Source organism: Tenebrio molitor, chromosome 1, assembly GCF_963966145.1.
Source record: "Tenebrio molitor chromosome 1, icTenMoli1.1, whole genome shotgun sequence".
Classification (NCBI taxonomy): Eukaryota; Metazoa; Arthropoda; class Insecta; order Coleoptera; family Tenebrionidae; genus Tenebrio; species Tenebrio molitor.
In genome coordinates, this window is record NC_091046.1 from 47,198,085 (window position 1) to 47,215,962 (window position 17,878).

At 39.9% G+C, this 17,878-nt stretch overlaps 1 protein-coding gene across 2 annotated transcripts in view; it reads left to right on the top strand.

Annotated features, from left to right (window-relative positions):
• Positions 1 to 762: 762 nt before the first annotated feature.
• Positions 763 to 17,878, top strand: part of LOC138140230 (uncharacterized) — a 96,290-nt gene continuing 79,174 nt past the window's right edge. For both annotated transcript variants that reach the window (XM_069061077.1, XM_069061088.1), the window contains exons 1-2: positions 763 to 1,077; positions 8,234 to 9,303. In XM_069061077.1, the coding sequence (XP_068917178.1) occupies positions 8,340 to 9,303 (964 nt within the window). In that variant the 5' untranslated portion in view covers positions 763 to 1,077; positions 8,234 to 8,339. The remainder of the gene's footprint in view (positions 1,078 to 8,233; positions 9,304 to 17,878) is intronic.

Here is a 17,878-nt window from a genome sequence, read left to right on the forward strand (position 1 = left end):
ACCTTGAAAAAGTAAATTGCACCAGTTTGTTTCAAATTTTATAATAGCAGTCATACAGACGCAGAGTAATTTTTTTAGGGCTGTTGAATTGACACTTGAAAAGTTAAAATCCTGTGAAACTAGAGGAGCGAAGATGAAGTGAGCGTGAACTGGTGGAATTTTGAAAATGATCGGTAAACCACGTTGCATAATTGCGGATAAAATAAGTAAGCAAAGTGGAAAAGAATGTATCGCGTTGACGAAGGAGCCGTTCGTGACGGTGCAGTTTGTTGTACTCGTACCTGCATCATCGCCATTCCATCCGCATGCGTCTATTTACGCAAAGTGCATATCTTGGAGCTCGCGTCGGATTATCGACGTTCCCTCGTCCGTTAAAAATGTTCCGTCGTCGTTCCGATCGAATCGGGCCCCTCAGTCGTCGTCGAGCGTCAATAAATCGCGTCGCGGCGTTCGTGGCGTTCCCGTCTGCGTCGTCATCGTCCTCCACCAGGCAGCTAGAGCCGGGCAAGGCGGCAGCACTCGCCCGGTGGAGAGAGAATCCACCGCCAAACGCCACCACCGATGCGTCAGCACGTGCAATGTTGACGGAACTGTCGGCCGAGGGGGGTTCAATCCGGCTCTAAATTTAAATGTTTTCCATTGTACGATATAGTAAATAATGTAGGGGATATTACATAACCGACGGTTGCCCATCCTGGCGCGCGCCGGGACCGGCCGAGACTCGCCGAACGTCGATCGGCTTCCGTCTGGCCGAGCGACTCCTCGTCGGAGATTCAGTAAGTGACGACGCTCCGGCTGAAGTCGTAGCCACCGCGAACGCGACTCCATCCTCTCTGCTTACAGTTGTCAAACGCCGGAGTGCGAGTGCCCCGGGTCGGCAGTGCCGAGCGACTACACCGCACGCCGCCCCTGAGAAGGTTGCCGCCGCCACCGTCGATGTATATTTGACCTGGAGATCCGCTCTGGCCGGGATAAACTTTGGCGAGCTGCTTGTTCTCGAGGCCGCGTTTTCTATGTTGGAGTGTTCAAGATCGCCGCGTGTGCTCCTGTTAATCGACACTTGGAGTTGTGCACGAAGTATGTCCATTCTAACATCCACACACGTACACATACGCACTCTTGTTTGGCCTTGGCGGTTACCTAACCTCAATCCGAGCACGTTGAGGCTCCGGGTGACAGCCCCCGGAAGCCGGAATCGACGCGTGGGCGAAACGAAGTCCCCTTCGCACCGCACTCTATTTACCACGGCCCCCTTGCGATAATAAAGACGGATAACGCAAAAATCTCAATTTTAAATCAGACGTTATTCTAACCACCATTATTTTCCTATTCATAATATACAGGACGGTCTAATATGATTTCCAAACAAATAAATAAACAAACGGTCCGATTTACAACGGCACCGACGTATTTAATTATTACGGGATAATCGATCTTATTTCTGGATGGTTTCCAGTGGTTTTAACGCTTCAAAAATATAATAAAATAAACGGACATTTAACATTTTCAATTTTTAAAATGGTTCAGCATCGACCGCCCCCAAAAAATTTTCAAACTCAACTATATTTTTCCTCCGTTGTTTACATATTTTGTCCGGATCATAATTTACTGATTTTCTTCCCAACATGCAAAACTGGAAAATTGCACTTTGACCTTGACCCAAAATTACCTGTTTAACCAAAATTGTCAATCAAATTTTAGAAAATTTAACACAAAACTCGGTATCTGATCACTAATCAGTTTTTGAAACGTACACAATATGTTTGTATTCACATTTTTTAAAATTAACCTAAAATATAGGTGTACACATAATTTTAATTTATATGTATATGGATAAACAAATTTTCTCATTTGTTGTTTTTATTTGTGTCGAGCATTTGAGCTTTTTACATTTTTCGGGTGTCCGGAAAACAAAAATGACGGTTGACAAGTGACTTATTTTTACATATCATTGCATTGCAGATTTCAAGGCACTTAGGTTAGAGTCTCCAATTATGTATTACAATATTTTTATTTGTTCATTCATCATTTAAAATTTATTTGTAAATTAAGTATCTACTGTTTCTGTTTATGTATCTATTTTTAAAAATTGCTATATTGCAACTGTAATTGTTAATTGGTTATTGACAGATGGTTTATTTAATTTCATATTTTTATACTCACTGGTGTTACTATTATTACACCTTACATGTAATGAGCGTTAAAAAATGTGTGAAGTAGACCGCAGTTTTGTTTTTTTTTTCGTTTTTTAGTTGGTATGGTTTGACATTGCTTTCACATAACCTAGCTTTCAGCACCTTTTTATTTTAAATGAAATCGCTAATATAGTACCGAGAAAAGCAGGAATACCCTCGTTGTCGTTCTAAAGACAACTGTTTTCTGCAAAAGAACTAATTCACACAACTGCTGGTTCGCTGAATAAATGACGGTTGATATTTATCGTCTGACAGCTCATGAAACTACGCCATACGTTAATGAAAATATGTAATAACAAACAGCGGGCCACTTGACCACATTTTTTAACGCTTTATGTTTTTGCAAGCGCAGAGGGGCCAACAGGGGGACAGTATTATTGTTTAAAAAAAGACTCATGTATGTGGTAGATACTTTTTAATAATTAATATGTACATGGATTTTTCAAAGTCGTTTGAATCTAAATTTTGTCATAAATATTGGACCTGAAAAATTAGTTAAAAAATAATTGCATGAAATTCTAAATCTAATAATTTTTTGTTTATTATGTATGATATCGAAATACTAAACGGTGACAATGTTACTGACATTCTTCAGTTTCTTTTTTCAAGGTCATTCGAATTTTTGTAACAATTTTTATTTTTTGAACATTTCATTACAGTTATTATGTCAGGTAACAGACAGATAATATCCAAATTTATTTCAATATGTTTATTTTCTGGAATATGTAAATTTTAATTTAATTTCATATTTTGTCGAACACGGAAAGATATGTCTCCCAACTATTTTCCTCCCAACCCTACTGATAACTAACAGATCTCTGAATGGTAATGATTCAAAATGATTGTAGATAAGTATGGCAACCATGTACGAAAATTTATGTGGCAACTGTGTGGGTGGGGTATAGTTGACATTTATATGACATTTCATATATGTATGTGCATTTGATTTTTTTTATATCATTGCACATTGATTTGACAGTTTTCAAAATTGCGCGACTATGAACTGTCAAAGAAATCCTATCCACACAGTTGCCACATAAATTTGTATGCATAGTTGCCATACTCATCCACAATCATTTTGAATAATTCAATGTCTGTTCCGACTGGACTGAAAAATTAGAGAGAATATTTAAAAATATTTCTTGTGTCGGATGTTCATTAAATTAATTCTCAAATTTGGCGTTGAAGAGTCGATTGTGAACGCACCACTCGTTAGTCTGCAGAGTAAAAACACGAACAACGCAAAAAGTAAGGTTAGTTAGCTGATCCGTGATCTGTAATCTGTGGTGCGTTCACAATCGACTCTTCAGCGCTAACTTTGACGGGAAATTTAAATGAACACCCGATACATGTAATAATGATAAAACATAATTAATTTGAGTTTTTACTGAATACCGCACCGGTGTGTGGTACATTTTCTTGACTTGTCTCGATTTTGTTACCTTTTGAAAAGGCGAATACCTAGTGTGGTTTCTAGGAAAGTAGGAATGTTGTTTTCAAAAGTGATCAATTTTGAATTAATGAGTGTCCGAGGTGTTTAAATGAATCTTTTATTACTTTTTTTACAGTCAAGGTAAAAATAGTGATCACAGCCGCAATAAAAATTTGAAAAAATATTGAAAACACCGAAATAGCGTGAAAATAAAACCGAAGCACCCACGGCAATAATTTATTATTACGTGAATGACAGTATCGGTTTCGGACATTTTTATTTCGGATCCTTCAATGGTGTTTTGGAATATTCTAATATACAGTTACTTTATTTCTGTGAGGTATCCAATTCATGTTATGTAAGAAAAATGGGAAGTAGGTCAGCTTATAAATAAAACAATATGCAAAAAATAATGATTCAAAAATAAAAGAGTCGATTCTGAAGCAGCAAACGGGCAAGAAGCGTCGCTCCATGTCGAAAATTTTCGCTTTGGTCGAGAAATCTCGTTTGAAAAATGTGGGTGTTTTTCCCCGAACTGTTGGTTGCCACGCGTCGAATCCCACAAATGAAGCTTCTTGTTCTGTTCGTTTTGATAAATACGGAAAATATGTAGGAATCCCACGATGAAAACAACTTATCGTAAATTAATTCTGTTTGTGTCGTTCTTCGAGCACATACAGGACCAACAATTTTTAAAATAGTCGCCGAGGAATTTCTTGGTTATGGTTAACGTCGTATTTTCGTACCGTGTGTGTATCCCATCGATTTTCATCGGGATGGTTGTTACGCGATTATGATTAAAAATGAGAATGCCAGGCAACAACGTGGTTTCATAAATATTTTATCCTACATTCTAAAAGTGAGGGATTCAGTAGCCAGTATTAGAATGTAGTACGTTGGCTCCCGAGTTGTTTCTCTGTAGCAGACGTACGAATCAGATATTTTTAACTCGAGAACTATTTGCTTGTTTGCTGCCAAAATGTTTGAACTATGGCAAATAGTTCAGGTTCGTTTACTACAAAAATCGCCGCTTCCACCGAAGACCCCTCGGCCGTCACCTCGGAGTCCCCTTTCCAGGTGACACTCCCCCGATTCCGTAATTGCGGGCAATTCGCGTTACATAAACGATGAGGCGGCAAAAAAATTGAATCCGGTCGTCTAGACGCCTCTGTCTAGTCTAGACCATTAAAGTTGGTCTAAGAGGCAAGGATCAATGAAGTCTAACGACGTCGTCTGATCAAGAATCGATGATTCCGATGGTTCGCCTCCTACCGTCTGCACTTGACGGTTTATTATTCTATCGAGTGTTTAGTCTGCAGTCTAGTATTTTTGAAATTTGCAATTTCTAAAAATATTCCCTCGTCGAATCTGACGCGATACAGTAACAACGATCGCCGATGGGGGAAAACAGCTCTTGAACCAATATACAACTTTCGCGTCTTCCACATCCGAACTGTAAACACGATTTTATGAATGATTTTTTGTGGACGCATTCACAGATACATTCCACCAAACACAAAAACTTACGCTGGATCGATCCGATTTTCAGGCATACCAACCCGAAGCAGTGCTTTTTCTTTTCGCTCACAATTTATGGATGTATCTGCTTGTTAGAACTGCTTGTCAAACTGTGAACAGGATTTTTTTTTTCAAATAAAAACATCAGATAACTCAAATGTCCAAGAATTTGTTAGAACAATAAAAATATGTACATCGTTTTTTTTTTGCTTGGATTTAAGGATTTGCCACGCCCATGTCTTAACATCAAAAAGATTTTTTTTGTGAAATCATGGAAAGTGATTTCAGCGCGGTTTTTCAAAATTATTAAGGGCCCGTTTACAGAAATTAAATTAAGTAATCGTAATCAAATGCGAGATTAACTGAACACGTGATCGCGCATTAATATTTAATTCTCTTTCTATAAACTGACCCTTAGTGTATTAATGTTATTTATCTACTTTGCGTTACAAATAGGCACATTATTATATCGAAAACAGTTTAATAATGAACCATATTATTAAACTGTTTTTGGTAACTTTTAGCTTTTGTTATATTGGCAACATCAGCCGTTTGACGTCAGGCGTCAAGGTAACGAGTGAAGCTATGAAGTAAATTTAGTAAATATAACCTTACTTTTTTTGTGAAAAATGTTTGTTACCAACCCACGCGAAAGTCCCTAGTCTAATATGAAAACTTGAGCACCTCAAATTTCAGGATTTAGTAAAGCAAAGTAGATAAAATAGTATATTACACTCGCTTAATAAGACGTATTGTCACATTCGTTCCATTAAAGCACTTTAAACACACTCATGTGATAATAAAGCGTCTTATTAAAGTCGTATAATAATATACTATTAGTAATGTGTGTTTTGTTCAAATACACGTTTGGAATGTTTTCTTTTGCTTTAGGAATTTTATCGAGGAAATACAGTTTCCTTGATTAAAAAAACTGTTCAAAATTTTTTCTGCGCCCAAACTATACAACTTGGAAGGTGAGGCTAGAATAAACGATCTGAAGACTTTGATAATGATTTCCTGAAGACCAAAATTCAATTACATATTATAAATTGAAATCGTTGAAGAAGTTCACTCTCAAGTGCATCGAGAAGATTAGAAAGGTGTTCAAATTGTTCAAAAAACAAGGGATTTTTACATTTTTCGTGTCTCATCTCTACTTGCATATCTAACCCTTTTTGAGATCGAATATTATTCATTATGAGATAGGATTCTATTTTTTTTTTGGTTTCGCGAGTTGGTGCAAACGGAGGAGTGTTATTTCACCAATACCAATGACAATGATAGAGAGAGTACGTACAAGAATTCAAAGATTTCAAGTAAAAAATAATGATAATTATCACGTAATTTGGAATCTACAAAAATATTTGTAAAGATCTAGTACAAAAAAAATCCAGGTATGCCACAGAAAATTTATATATAACGGGCCTTCAAATAAATTTATATTTAGACCGACCTATGGAAATTCAATTATTTGCAACATTTTTCCAGGGTAAAAAATGACACAAGAAACGCCTGACATTTTAACGAAATAAAATTAGGTTAGAAAATATTTTTAATTTTTGTAGTGCATTCTCCCTATTCTCCTTCCACGGAATATGACAATATGAAATTGGAAAAAAGCTTACTATGCTTACTATGCAACTCCGGAGAATAATTGGTTACCTACAAAAATTACTTTACACTGTTAAAAGAATTAGAATATCTTCTACGCCTACTCTAAATATATATTTATTTGAAGGCCCGATAGTAGTTATTTACATTACAGTGCGGTAAGTGTGTTTTACAGCGCGACAACTAGGTTTCAGGCACGAGGCAAAGCCGAGCCGATTATTTGGAGCAATGTAAAATACCTACTGCACGTCATTGGTGTTAGAATTTTCGGCTGTTCTATCTTGCACTTTTGCACATTTTTATGAAATAACAAATGTAAAACTTTTTAACATACAGAGCTGCCAACTCGATAGGTTGTATTTTCCCTATTATCAGAAAAATAATACATACTCGTACGTGTAAACGCTGTTCAAAAATCAAAAAACCATTGTGGTGCAAATAACACACATTTTTAATGACATTGCCTACTTATTATTTATCACAGTGACAGATAAATCATTTGCACCACAATGGTTTTTTGATTTCTGAACAGCGTTTAAATGTGTTTTTTACACTAAATTAAAGTAAAGGATGAACACTTTAATTTTAAAATAACTGTAAAAAGAAAAAATGAACCGTGCGTGCTACCGCACTCCCCCAGATATTTACAGCATCCGTCAGTAAGCCGCAGTTACCTTAACGTAAATTGACAGGTAATGGTGTATTTTACAGTTGGGGAGGTCAAAAATTATTATAGACAACTAAATTAATATCGTACCTATAAACTGAGCGAAACATAAATTATCTTAGACACGATTTTTTATTTTTATTTTATTTCCCACATCATTATTTTGGTTTTGGTTTTATATGTTTTCTTTATTTTTTGTTATTGTCAAAAACTAGTCTTGGTCTGCAATTATTTAACAAGTTTTTGTCACTCCTCTTGAACACAGGAATCGAACCGAATTCTCCGAAGAAGGAAAATCTAATCGGTTTGATGTCAGCTTCAGATGATTATTTTTTTTAAGTTTCAAATTTGTTATTGTGTGTACGTAATGTAAAAAAAAAGACTCGGAGTTGTGGGAGGTAGGTGGACCAAGGTGTGGACGACGTGGTGGCTGAGCGAGTGTCCATCCCGTTTTAGCTTTGGCAAATGGTTCCTCAGATTGGAGTTAGTTTGTTGTGCGATGGCGATTGTTGGTTCTGGCGCGTCGGAAGATTAATAAAAGATGCTTTTCGCAGTAACATGTAAGAATAATTGAATATTACAATGTTGCGGCGGTGACGTTGGCGGGGGGCGTGCAGAGACCACAGTCTGCTGCTTCTGTTCTAAATGCGGGGCTGGCCGGCCGCCAGCTGCCCGCGTGGCGCGTGTGTTAATACACCTAGTGTCACAGAGCCTTGCTCCACACCTCTCCGAAACTCCATTCTTCATTCACCCTGATCCGCGCAAAAGCCAGTGTTGTCTTAGCGGTGACGGTGGTTGTTCATGTTCCAGGATGGTGATGGAGTGAGCGAGGTTCGGTCAGCAGCAACGGTCAGAAGAGCGGTTTCGATGAAGACCGGACCCAAGATGGTGTTGGGCACAACATTCGTGCGATGCAATGTTCATCCAAGGCGTCATCCGAAGAAGTCCTTCACAAACTGGGATCCCACTCGCGCGCCCTTCATCCGATAAGCTGCATGAAGCGGAAAGTGTTCCACCACGCCCACCTGGTTCTGCAATAGCGCTAGAAGATCACCACAACAACGGACACTGTCTACTCTCGTGTTTTGTATCTCGTCGTCTGTGTGTCAGTTTAGTCCGTCGGTGTACGAACAGTCGTTCGAAGTTGACATTGTGCGAGTTCACCACCTCTCTGGTCATCGCCGTCATCGCAGTGAGAGCCCTGTATGCCGGGACGTTGGCCACGATTTGGACCACGGCCCCGAGTCTGCCTCAGCGTCCCTCAGCCCAGCTGGCCGCCGTGTGTCTCTTCCTTGCCACTTTAACGATAGCGGCAAGGTGCTATGCGTCCTCGAACGCTACGCATCCTTTAGTCCAATTCAGTCCGACGCCCTCTTCCTTTAGTCCAATTGATAATTCCAATGCCCAAGTTCCGCATTCTTCCAATTTAGTATTAAGTAGGTTATTGACGAGTCCTCATCAACCTGTACAAAGTGATACTAGCGTAATTCTTATAAATTCTAAAAAGTTGTTGCATAATCAAAATTCTAACTCGACGACGACGCGTCGGAAACGGTTTAGGACTAAGCGCGAACTCAAACCATCCTCGTACAACCGTATCTTCGACCAGGCCGACGCCAAGAGGACCTCTTCTTTCGGCTCTTCGACCAAACTCAACTTGGAAAAGCGGTCGGGCTCGGATGTGGTGGTGTCCGTCGGCGACAGTGACACTAACGACAGTGTGGGTGATAGTGATAGGGTGAACTCGTCGCTCCTAACTGTTCCGTTAGAAGCTGAACACCAGAACGACAGCAGCTTCTTCGACGAGGACGCTCCATCCGCGCACTCAGAAGGCACTGAACGGCCCATGCCTCCGGTGCATGACCACGGCAACGCTTCATGTAAGTCATCCCTTGATCATCTATTATCAATGTAGAGAGTAGGCGCTGACCAAAAATTTCAGTTGGCAATTCGTTAAGATGTCAATTATCTGATGTCAATCTTTAAAGTTAGGTTAGTGATTTTGAGAATGTTGAAATCTTGATTTTCATAAAGAATTTTGTGTGACCTGTCGGTTGTAAAAGAATTTCCTCAGCTAGTGCGATGAAACAATGAGATTTAAAACTCCCGCTCCTTTATTTAACGTCAACGGTGAGCACGGAGCACGCGCACGCCGCTTCTTTATAAATCTATCCAAGATCCAACCATCATCGATCAATCAATATTATCCAGAGAAGTTGTTGTCGGTTGTGGGGGCTCTTATTGTCAAGGGGTAATTTCATGCACAACAGACACACGATAGAGAAAAAAGTGCAAATCTTTTTGATGGATAAGCTGAACTGTACCAAATGATAGGTTAGTTTCTTGGGTTAATCTCTGCAATAATTCTTTGTTCACTCTCTTCAATATTTTTAGCTGATCTTTTTGTCGGTCGTCTACTGCCTTTTTTGCGCAGAACACTACCTGTTTCCAAAAACATGTTTACGCATTTGTAGACTTTCTGGGCAAGTTGTTGGTTAAGTGCCTTGAAAGTCCGGAAACTTTTGTGAAAATTCCTCAAAAACTCGAGGTGTCGAATAGGACCAAACCTTTCTCCATTGCTGAAGAAACACTGGACAATGAAAATTTGTTGCTCTAAAGTGCAAATTTTAATAGTCAATAATTAATAATGACACTTACCATTGTAATGACATTTGAATTAAATTTTTACGTGCTGCCAACTGAAGTGTATTAATCATGGCCGATTTTTTTATTTTCGATCGCACGGTACCTACTACATGTCACAAAGAAAGACAACTTTCTTCTCTTACTTTATTTTTTGAACGATGCGAATTTTTTTCTGCAACGCCCGTTACCATCTGTTGTAAAGAGCGGTCAGGTTTAAAACCTTTTTTCCGAAAGCAAAGTCAAAATCATTCGACGTTTTGAAAACCCGAACGTACCGTTCTTCGATTTAACTTTTACATTGTCCAGTTTCCATTCTATTTTCAAACAGGAAATCTGTTTTTAGGGTTGTCAGATTGGTGAAAAAGTTTTGCTCAACAGAATTGTGGCAGCAATTGCGCCAACTTAATTACACTGCTGGCACACTATTTAGCGTTACCTTACATTGTAGTCTTTGCTAATTAAAATTAATCTCTGCTTGCCAAAGTTCACCCTTAACAGCGAGTATGAGAGTAGGTTTTGGTGGACTTTCCAAACAAGAGTCCATGGACCGCATGGATTTGCAGTTTGCTTCTTAACTATTTTGTTAGGTTCTTAAGGCTTGCAGAGCACCTGTTCCACGGTACCGCTCGATGATAAATATGTACATATCAGAAGACGACCTGAGATGGTCTAGGCTTTAATTTATTTACTCATATACATGTGGGACGGTGTACGTTGACTCCTCGTAAAAATTTTGATTCAGTCTTGGTCGACGCTTCTCGATTGCGAAACCATTTCTTGGTTTGTTTTCTTCTTGTGATATCGGTTTTGGTTCGATTTTGGCGCCTCCTGGATCTATTTGAGGAAGCGAGGCGCGCCACTGTTCGCTCCGCTTAGTCTGGCCGTCCTGGTCGACCCAGTCCCCGTCATTGCCTATGCACTCGCTCATTATACCATTTGGCATGATTACTGCATTACTAATAACGACCGAAATAGCCATCTTCTTCCCGACCACGACTCCGCCACCCACGTCCCGATCGCCATAATCGACTACCTGAACCGGGGTGGATCCGTCGTGGGTCGCTCTCCACATCATAAACTCCATGATTCATGTAATTTGGAGGATATTCTTGCACGAACCGGCGAGACAAAGATACGATCTCAATTTGCGGCAGATGCTATCTGTTCCCCGGACTTAAATCGTCCAATTTCCAAAAGGAACGACCTCTTGTATGGGCTCGCGTCGTCCATTACGCCGGAATTTATGCATCCAGCGAGTGCATTTCGTCGAGACGGACATGCATTTTAATAAAAACAAATTTCCGACGAGATTGGGATCTGGTCGACGATGACACGGGAGAAAGGTCACGGTCGGGTTGGAGCTGGTGGGTCTCCGGAGCGGCGTAATTGTTTTGCTCGCGGGATGCACTTATAATTGTAGCTTCTGGGCAACGAGTTATATTAATCGCTGCGTGGACTAGACCTATTATTTCTGTACGCGAATCGTACATTTCATGGCAGGTGTTGGACGTCCAATTTAGACGCCATCATCCACGACGAGGTGTCCCTCGGAAAAGTGGAGCGCTCGACGAAACCGATTTTCTCTTCGACCCCGAATGGTGTGTTTTAATCATGTTTCTGGACTATTAATAGTTTGGGATTCCATCGGAACTAGGTCGCCTCCCTGCCATGACTCGTCCGATCAAAAATCCGACGTTTTTCAGCCGCTCTCGAGATCGAATAAATGAACCGCCAGATGACTCGAAGATGCCATCACTTTTGGGACACTCTACGTTGTTAAATAAACTGGCACCACGCGGTAAAGGAAAGATAGATCAGTTCGGAAGAGAGATTTACAAAAATAAAGATCTCTTTCGGCAGTGCTTTGACGCCTTTGAAGAGATACTCTTTCTATAAACAACTTATCTTGGGCCGTCAAACATTCTGACATATCTGCTGCGGTCGTGTCGAGCAGATGCTAACCAATCATCGACGCGAGAAATCAAGAAAAACGAACGAACTGTCGCCGTATGGAAGACATTAAGGGCATTTCTGGTTCTTTCGCGTCGTCACCAATCAAAGGCTCGTGCAATTAGGCGGCTTCACCGGGATCGAGGTCGCTTTTTGTTATCATCTGGAAGAATCGTCAAGGGTGACAACATCGCCAGATAATGGTTTTGTTTACGACAAAGTCGCTGACAGACGTATCGTTTTACCAACATGGGGGATTATCCCCGCGGAACGAAAACACTAGAAAAAATTGTTTTTCTACGTGAAGCAACAAGAACTTCCAACTTGTTTGAACGAACGCAATGCGGATGGATAGTTTTCACGAAAAATCCGGACGGTGGTCCGGTGAGATTAAGCGACCTCATAGTTGTGCCGTCGTTCGGGTTAAATTCCGACGTGCCGCAGAAGAAATGATTTCATTAATTTCGCCTCCGTTTCGAATTAGTGAAATATCGGGTGTTCATTTAAATGTCTCCTCAAAGTTCGCGTTGAGAGTCGATTGTGAACGCACCACTCGTCGGTCTGCAGAGTACAAACACAAGCAACGCAAAAAGTGAGGTTAGATTTAAACAGCTAATCCATAATTCGTGGTGCGTTCACAATCGACTCTTCAACGCCCGCTTTGAGGAGAAACACCCGATATGTAAACAAAGCACATAAAATTTGATTTTTTTCACAAATTTGAAGACATTTTTGGGAAAAAGTCAAATGTCGTGAACCAATTGCCATTGCCACCTCATTAAAGGAAGATACAGGCTGTTTGATGAAAAACGCCTCAACCCATAACTTTTTTATTTATTACCCGATTTCAATGAACAAAAAAATCAAAGATATGGTTTTTCAAGCCCCACAAAACAGCCATAAAATGTTTTTTTTTTTTGGCGTTATCTTCAATAGCTAACGATAGTCAAATTTTTTTTTTTAAATGGACACATGTAGTTTTTTAGGCTTGGTCTGGTAAGGTTTTTTTTCTGGATCTAATGATGTATTGAAAGTTATCATTTGGTTCATAGCTAACTGAAAAAAAAATAAAAACATTTTTTTGTGGTTCAGCTTATTATAAAATTTTTAAGAGTGCCGTGAAAAACAATCGGAATACAAAGTACGATAAATGTCATCTAAACGTCAGCTTAGAAGTTTTCATCTGCTTTTTTAAACTTTTTTTTATTAACGTATAAAATAACATTGTCAGTCATGCAGGATAGCAGTCATTTGACTATTATTTTATGTTTGAGTGTAATAAAAATCGTAATTAGTCAAAAACAAAAAGTTAATTAAAAAAATAATTATTATTTTTTATTATTTATGTTTTCCAATAAAATAATAATAAAACTCTTCAAGATTGCACCTGAAAATTTTCAAACTCAGACTTGACATTTGTTGCTATTTGTATTCCAATTGTTTTTCACGGCACACTTGAAAATTTCATAATACTTAACCTGAACCACAATTAAAAATTGTTTTTTTTTTTCAGTCAGCTATGGACCAAACGATAACTTTTAATACATCGTTAGATTCAGAAAAAAAAACTTTATCAGACTGAGCCTAAAAAACTACGTGTCTATTTAAAAAAAAAGTTGACTATCGTAAGCTACTGAAAATAAAGCCAAAAAAATCTTTTATGGCTGCTTCGTAGCGCATGAAAAACCATATCTTCGTTTTTTTGTTCATTGAAATCGGATAATAAATAAAAAAGTTATGGGTTGAGGCGTTTTTTATCAAACAGCCTGTATAAGTGAGTATAGGAAACTGAAAGGTGATCAGTATAGAGTTTGTTTCTTTTGAAGTATAAGCACAAGAGACAAAAAGTAGCTTCTACAAAAAAAAATTACGTCCCATTTTCAAATATGATATTGTCAAAATTATCTTTTCTTCTTCAGAACCGGAAGCTTCACTATCACTTTCAAGTACGAGTATTCCCTCTGCACCAGTAACAACGGAGAAGACCTTGTGAGGAAATCTTCGTATGTTCAAATGAAATTCTGGGCTGAATAGGCGTTGGAAAAATTAAACCGTTTAGAACAGTGTAAAGTTTAAATTTCCCGCCGTTTGACACGAATGACATTTGTTTATGTTTAATCGGGACATGTTCGTTTTCAGCAAAGGGAACCCCTAGATATTTGCTTCGAGAATAGGAATCGTTTAGTTATTTTATTTTTAATGTAAAACATTGCAAAGAAAGAAAAAAAGAAAGATTTTTTTGGTTCTAAATTTTAGGTTACCTGTCAACATGCCCCAACTAATTTACGCTTTAAAAAAGCAAAACAATTGACGGTTTCCAACGCTTTCCCAGCCCAGGATTTCATTTGAACGCGCGATTTACCTCCATCGCTTGCAAACATGTTCTGATATTTGAGCTTTGGGGGTTATGTTGGTTTAAATATTTAACCTCCATTATATTAAAAAATCAGCTGGAATTCTTTGGAATCCAGTCCGGACTGGGTTGTAAAATGTGCGCACAAATCCCAATTCTTGAACGACCCGAGGAGGTGTTACTCCCAGAATGAATTTTTAATTTGTGTACGAGTTTGTGCGCGCACGCACAGCCGGTGTGTAATTTGTGAACGCACCCCTGGCGTCTGAAAGTTTCAAGGATATTTGAGGATTCTCAGAAGCACGCTAGAGTTCCATTGAATATTTTGTAATTTCCGAGAATACCGCCGCCGATGCTTAACAATTTCCGCGAGTATCGGTCGTCGAATTCCTGGAATTGCCTAAGAATTCGGGCATTTCTCGTCGAAATCGTGGTCGCATTTTGAGCTTTGTACATGCGGAATGATCGAAAAAAATGTGCCGGGGCGCCCGGCATAGGTCGACCTTCGACGAGGACTCGTCATCGCAGTAATAATAGGCGAATAGGCGCGATTTCCTCGTTTCAGTCGGAACCTTGAAACCGTGTAACTACTTACACACGGATCCGTACACGCACTGTTGCTACGTGCGTGCACCACGGCAGTTGCCTAGGAAACCGCCGCCCGCCGTTCGTGGGGCCTTCATTACGTCACATTCTCTCGCCTCCGGGCAAGGATGCGGAGCCGCCGGGGTCCGGTGGCGTCCGGAAACGCCAAGAAAATACAGGGAAGTCGCGATTCGACGTCACCACTCGACATGGAGACGAACTTCACTCATGTATCGCGGAGATATCGGTCATCGACCCGTCGCCGCCGCCGCTGCCGCCTCCGTCCACCCTCGTGCGCTTCGCAGTGAAAGTGATGCGGGACGAGTCGTGCTCGCTGCCGATGCTCTGCATCTTCGACGAAGCGAAATCTACGCCGCCGATGCCGAAGAAATCACGATCACGTCCCCCGTTGTATGTTTATTTCAGTGGTGCGGTCGCTTCTTGAATGCATTATCATCTCCGACCGTCTGCTCCTTCTGTACATGTGAAACAAGATGCAGTCCAACAGTCGAGTCGTAGAATCTTAACAAGCAGACATGAAACGCACCGCCTTTCTATCGTGCATCCGATAATTCACCGACTAACATTTCACCTCCGACTAATCATCACTCGATCTTACAAATCGCCAGAAAAAATCTTCAACTTTACTAGCACGCCGCAAAGTGATACCGGGAAGAACATACGTTGAGACTTGACGACATCACTTCTCTTCCACGTCGAGAGAGAGACTTTCGACGATGACAACCTCTTAACTCAAATGACGGGCTTTTCTTCTTCCTTCTTCAAACACATAACTCCACTTTTTTTCCAAACCAACAGGTTTTTTTTGAAGGAAACGATACATACAAGAACTTCAACTTCACTGTACTTTCTTTCTGTACTTGCGCTGACACGATTTACCTTAAGGTTTCCAAGAAGCACCATTTAGTCGACTTGGAGGTTACAAAATAAACTAAAACCTGGAGGAAACAAGAATTTTCTAAAAGCAATTTCTGTAATAACACAGATGATGTTTTTTGAACCGATTTTCCCGAATTAATGATTAGAGATTTTTTTCTCGTTTTTACTGCTTCAGAAGAGCACTTTTAACTTGACTGCCATGCAATAAATTCGCCGTTGGCCCTTGTGAATCCCCGGGGATTCACCTGTTCAAGGCGACCATCACCATAAATTACCCGCAGCTACTGTATTTCGCTTCGATTCCGAATTGGTAATCGCGTGAGCGAAAAAAACTTTCAACCGGTTCTTGAGGACTAATTATTTTCGCTGCATTCGAACGCCATGTATATCAACGAATAACCGTTTTGGAATTTGAACCCGGATAACTTGAAAACTCTCCTCTCGTGGTATCGTGTTTGGTCGACCATAATTATGCTTAAAATTAGACGTTTAGTAATAAAAGCGTGATCTCAATTAGTTGTACATCAACATAATTCCTACGTTTTTAATTAAAAGGTAGTTTACCTCTGTGCCTGGATCGTTGGCAGGATTGTCGACGGCCACCGACGTGCTGTCAATCGATAAGAATTAATTGTCCGAAAAGTGGAGAGGAAAGAACGGGGCTTCCAACTTAAACAAGCTGGTTGCGGAAAACAGATCAAATGAGTTTTCCGACATCTTTTTAAAAATAGACGGTGTTACTTGTACGATGCGATCAGTTGATTGCTTGACCCTGACTCGGAGCCAAGAATTTTTTCGGGAAAAAAAATTACGTTACCTGTTGGAGTTAACGCCACTCCTGAAAAATTAATACATCGGATGTTTGACACGGGGTAGGCGGACATTTTCTAAACAGATTACTACCCCTATCAAGGACTCTCTTCATCAGAATTCAAAAAGCACCCAAACTGCCGTAAAGCCAAGGCAGGATCTAAAGGAAAAGTGTGTTTCATTTCGTATGTTCACAGTTTTATTCTTCTTCTTTATTTTTTTTTCTCAATTTTTTTCATTTCAAAAGAAAAGAACTTTTTCTCCAACCATCTCAGAAGAGGTTACTTTTAATACCGTTTCCTGTCACTAAAGTTAATGTTTTTGTAACTGTAGAAAAAAAATTGCGTGTTACCAAGGCAACGCTTTTACGTCCTAGGATTAAAAGTACAATCTACTATGTAGACTTGTAGGGGTTCGTGCCCCAGCATGCTCTTCGATTTTCAGCTGTCGCTTCAAATCTGTCGTTTCCTTTTCGCATTTTGAACATGGTGGGCACGCAACCCGTGATATGCATTCATCCGTCGCCGATAATGTTTGTTTTAAATCGTCCCTCAGCTCGGTCTCGGGCATCGATCAGGGGGAGAGCATTCACGAAGACCACATTAATGAGCGTAAAAGTAGGTCACGGGTGGGGACCCTCGTTTAAAGGCTTGAAAGAGAAGAAAACAGCCCCCATGGCAACATTACGTGTGTGCGTTGCGAAGGGGGAAGGCTTAAGTAAAAGTGAGGTCATTCGCGTAGCTGGATGGATGAATAGAAATGTGTACAAAAAGCTCATTAACCGAGGAGAGTGATTTATTCCGAGACGATGATATCACCGGTGTGCTTCTTGTTCAATGGAAAGGTTTGAATGTCATTGATGGGTATTGATGGTGGATCCCATAAATCTCAAAGGGACAAAAGTAACCGGTTTGTCTCGCTGAAAGGGATTCCTTTGGTGCGTAGTTTTAGGGACGATTGCTACATACGCCAGCTTATTACAGATCAAATGTTGAATACAAAATTACGCTGATTATACAGGCTGTCCCAAAAGTACCGCCTTTTCTTGAAAGTACGTCATTCAGGGATGTGGTAGAGTGCTGGAAAAATATTTTAAAAAAATCCTGATCCTCCATTTAGAAAATATGCACTATTTTAAAATATAAAAAAGGGAACGCTGTAACCTGAGAATTACCTGTAATATCATTGTATTATTGAATACCTAGGCAACC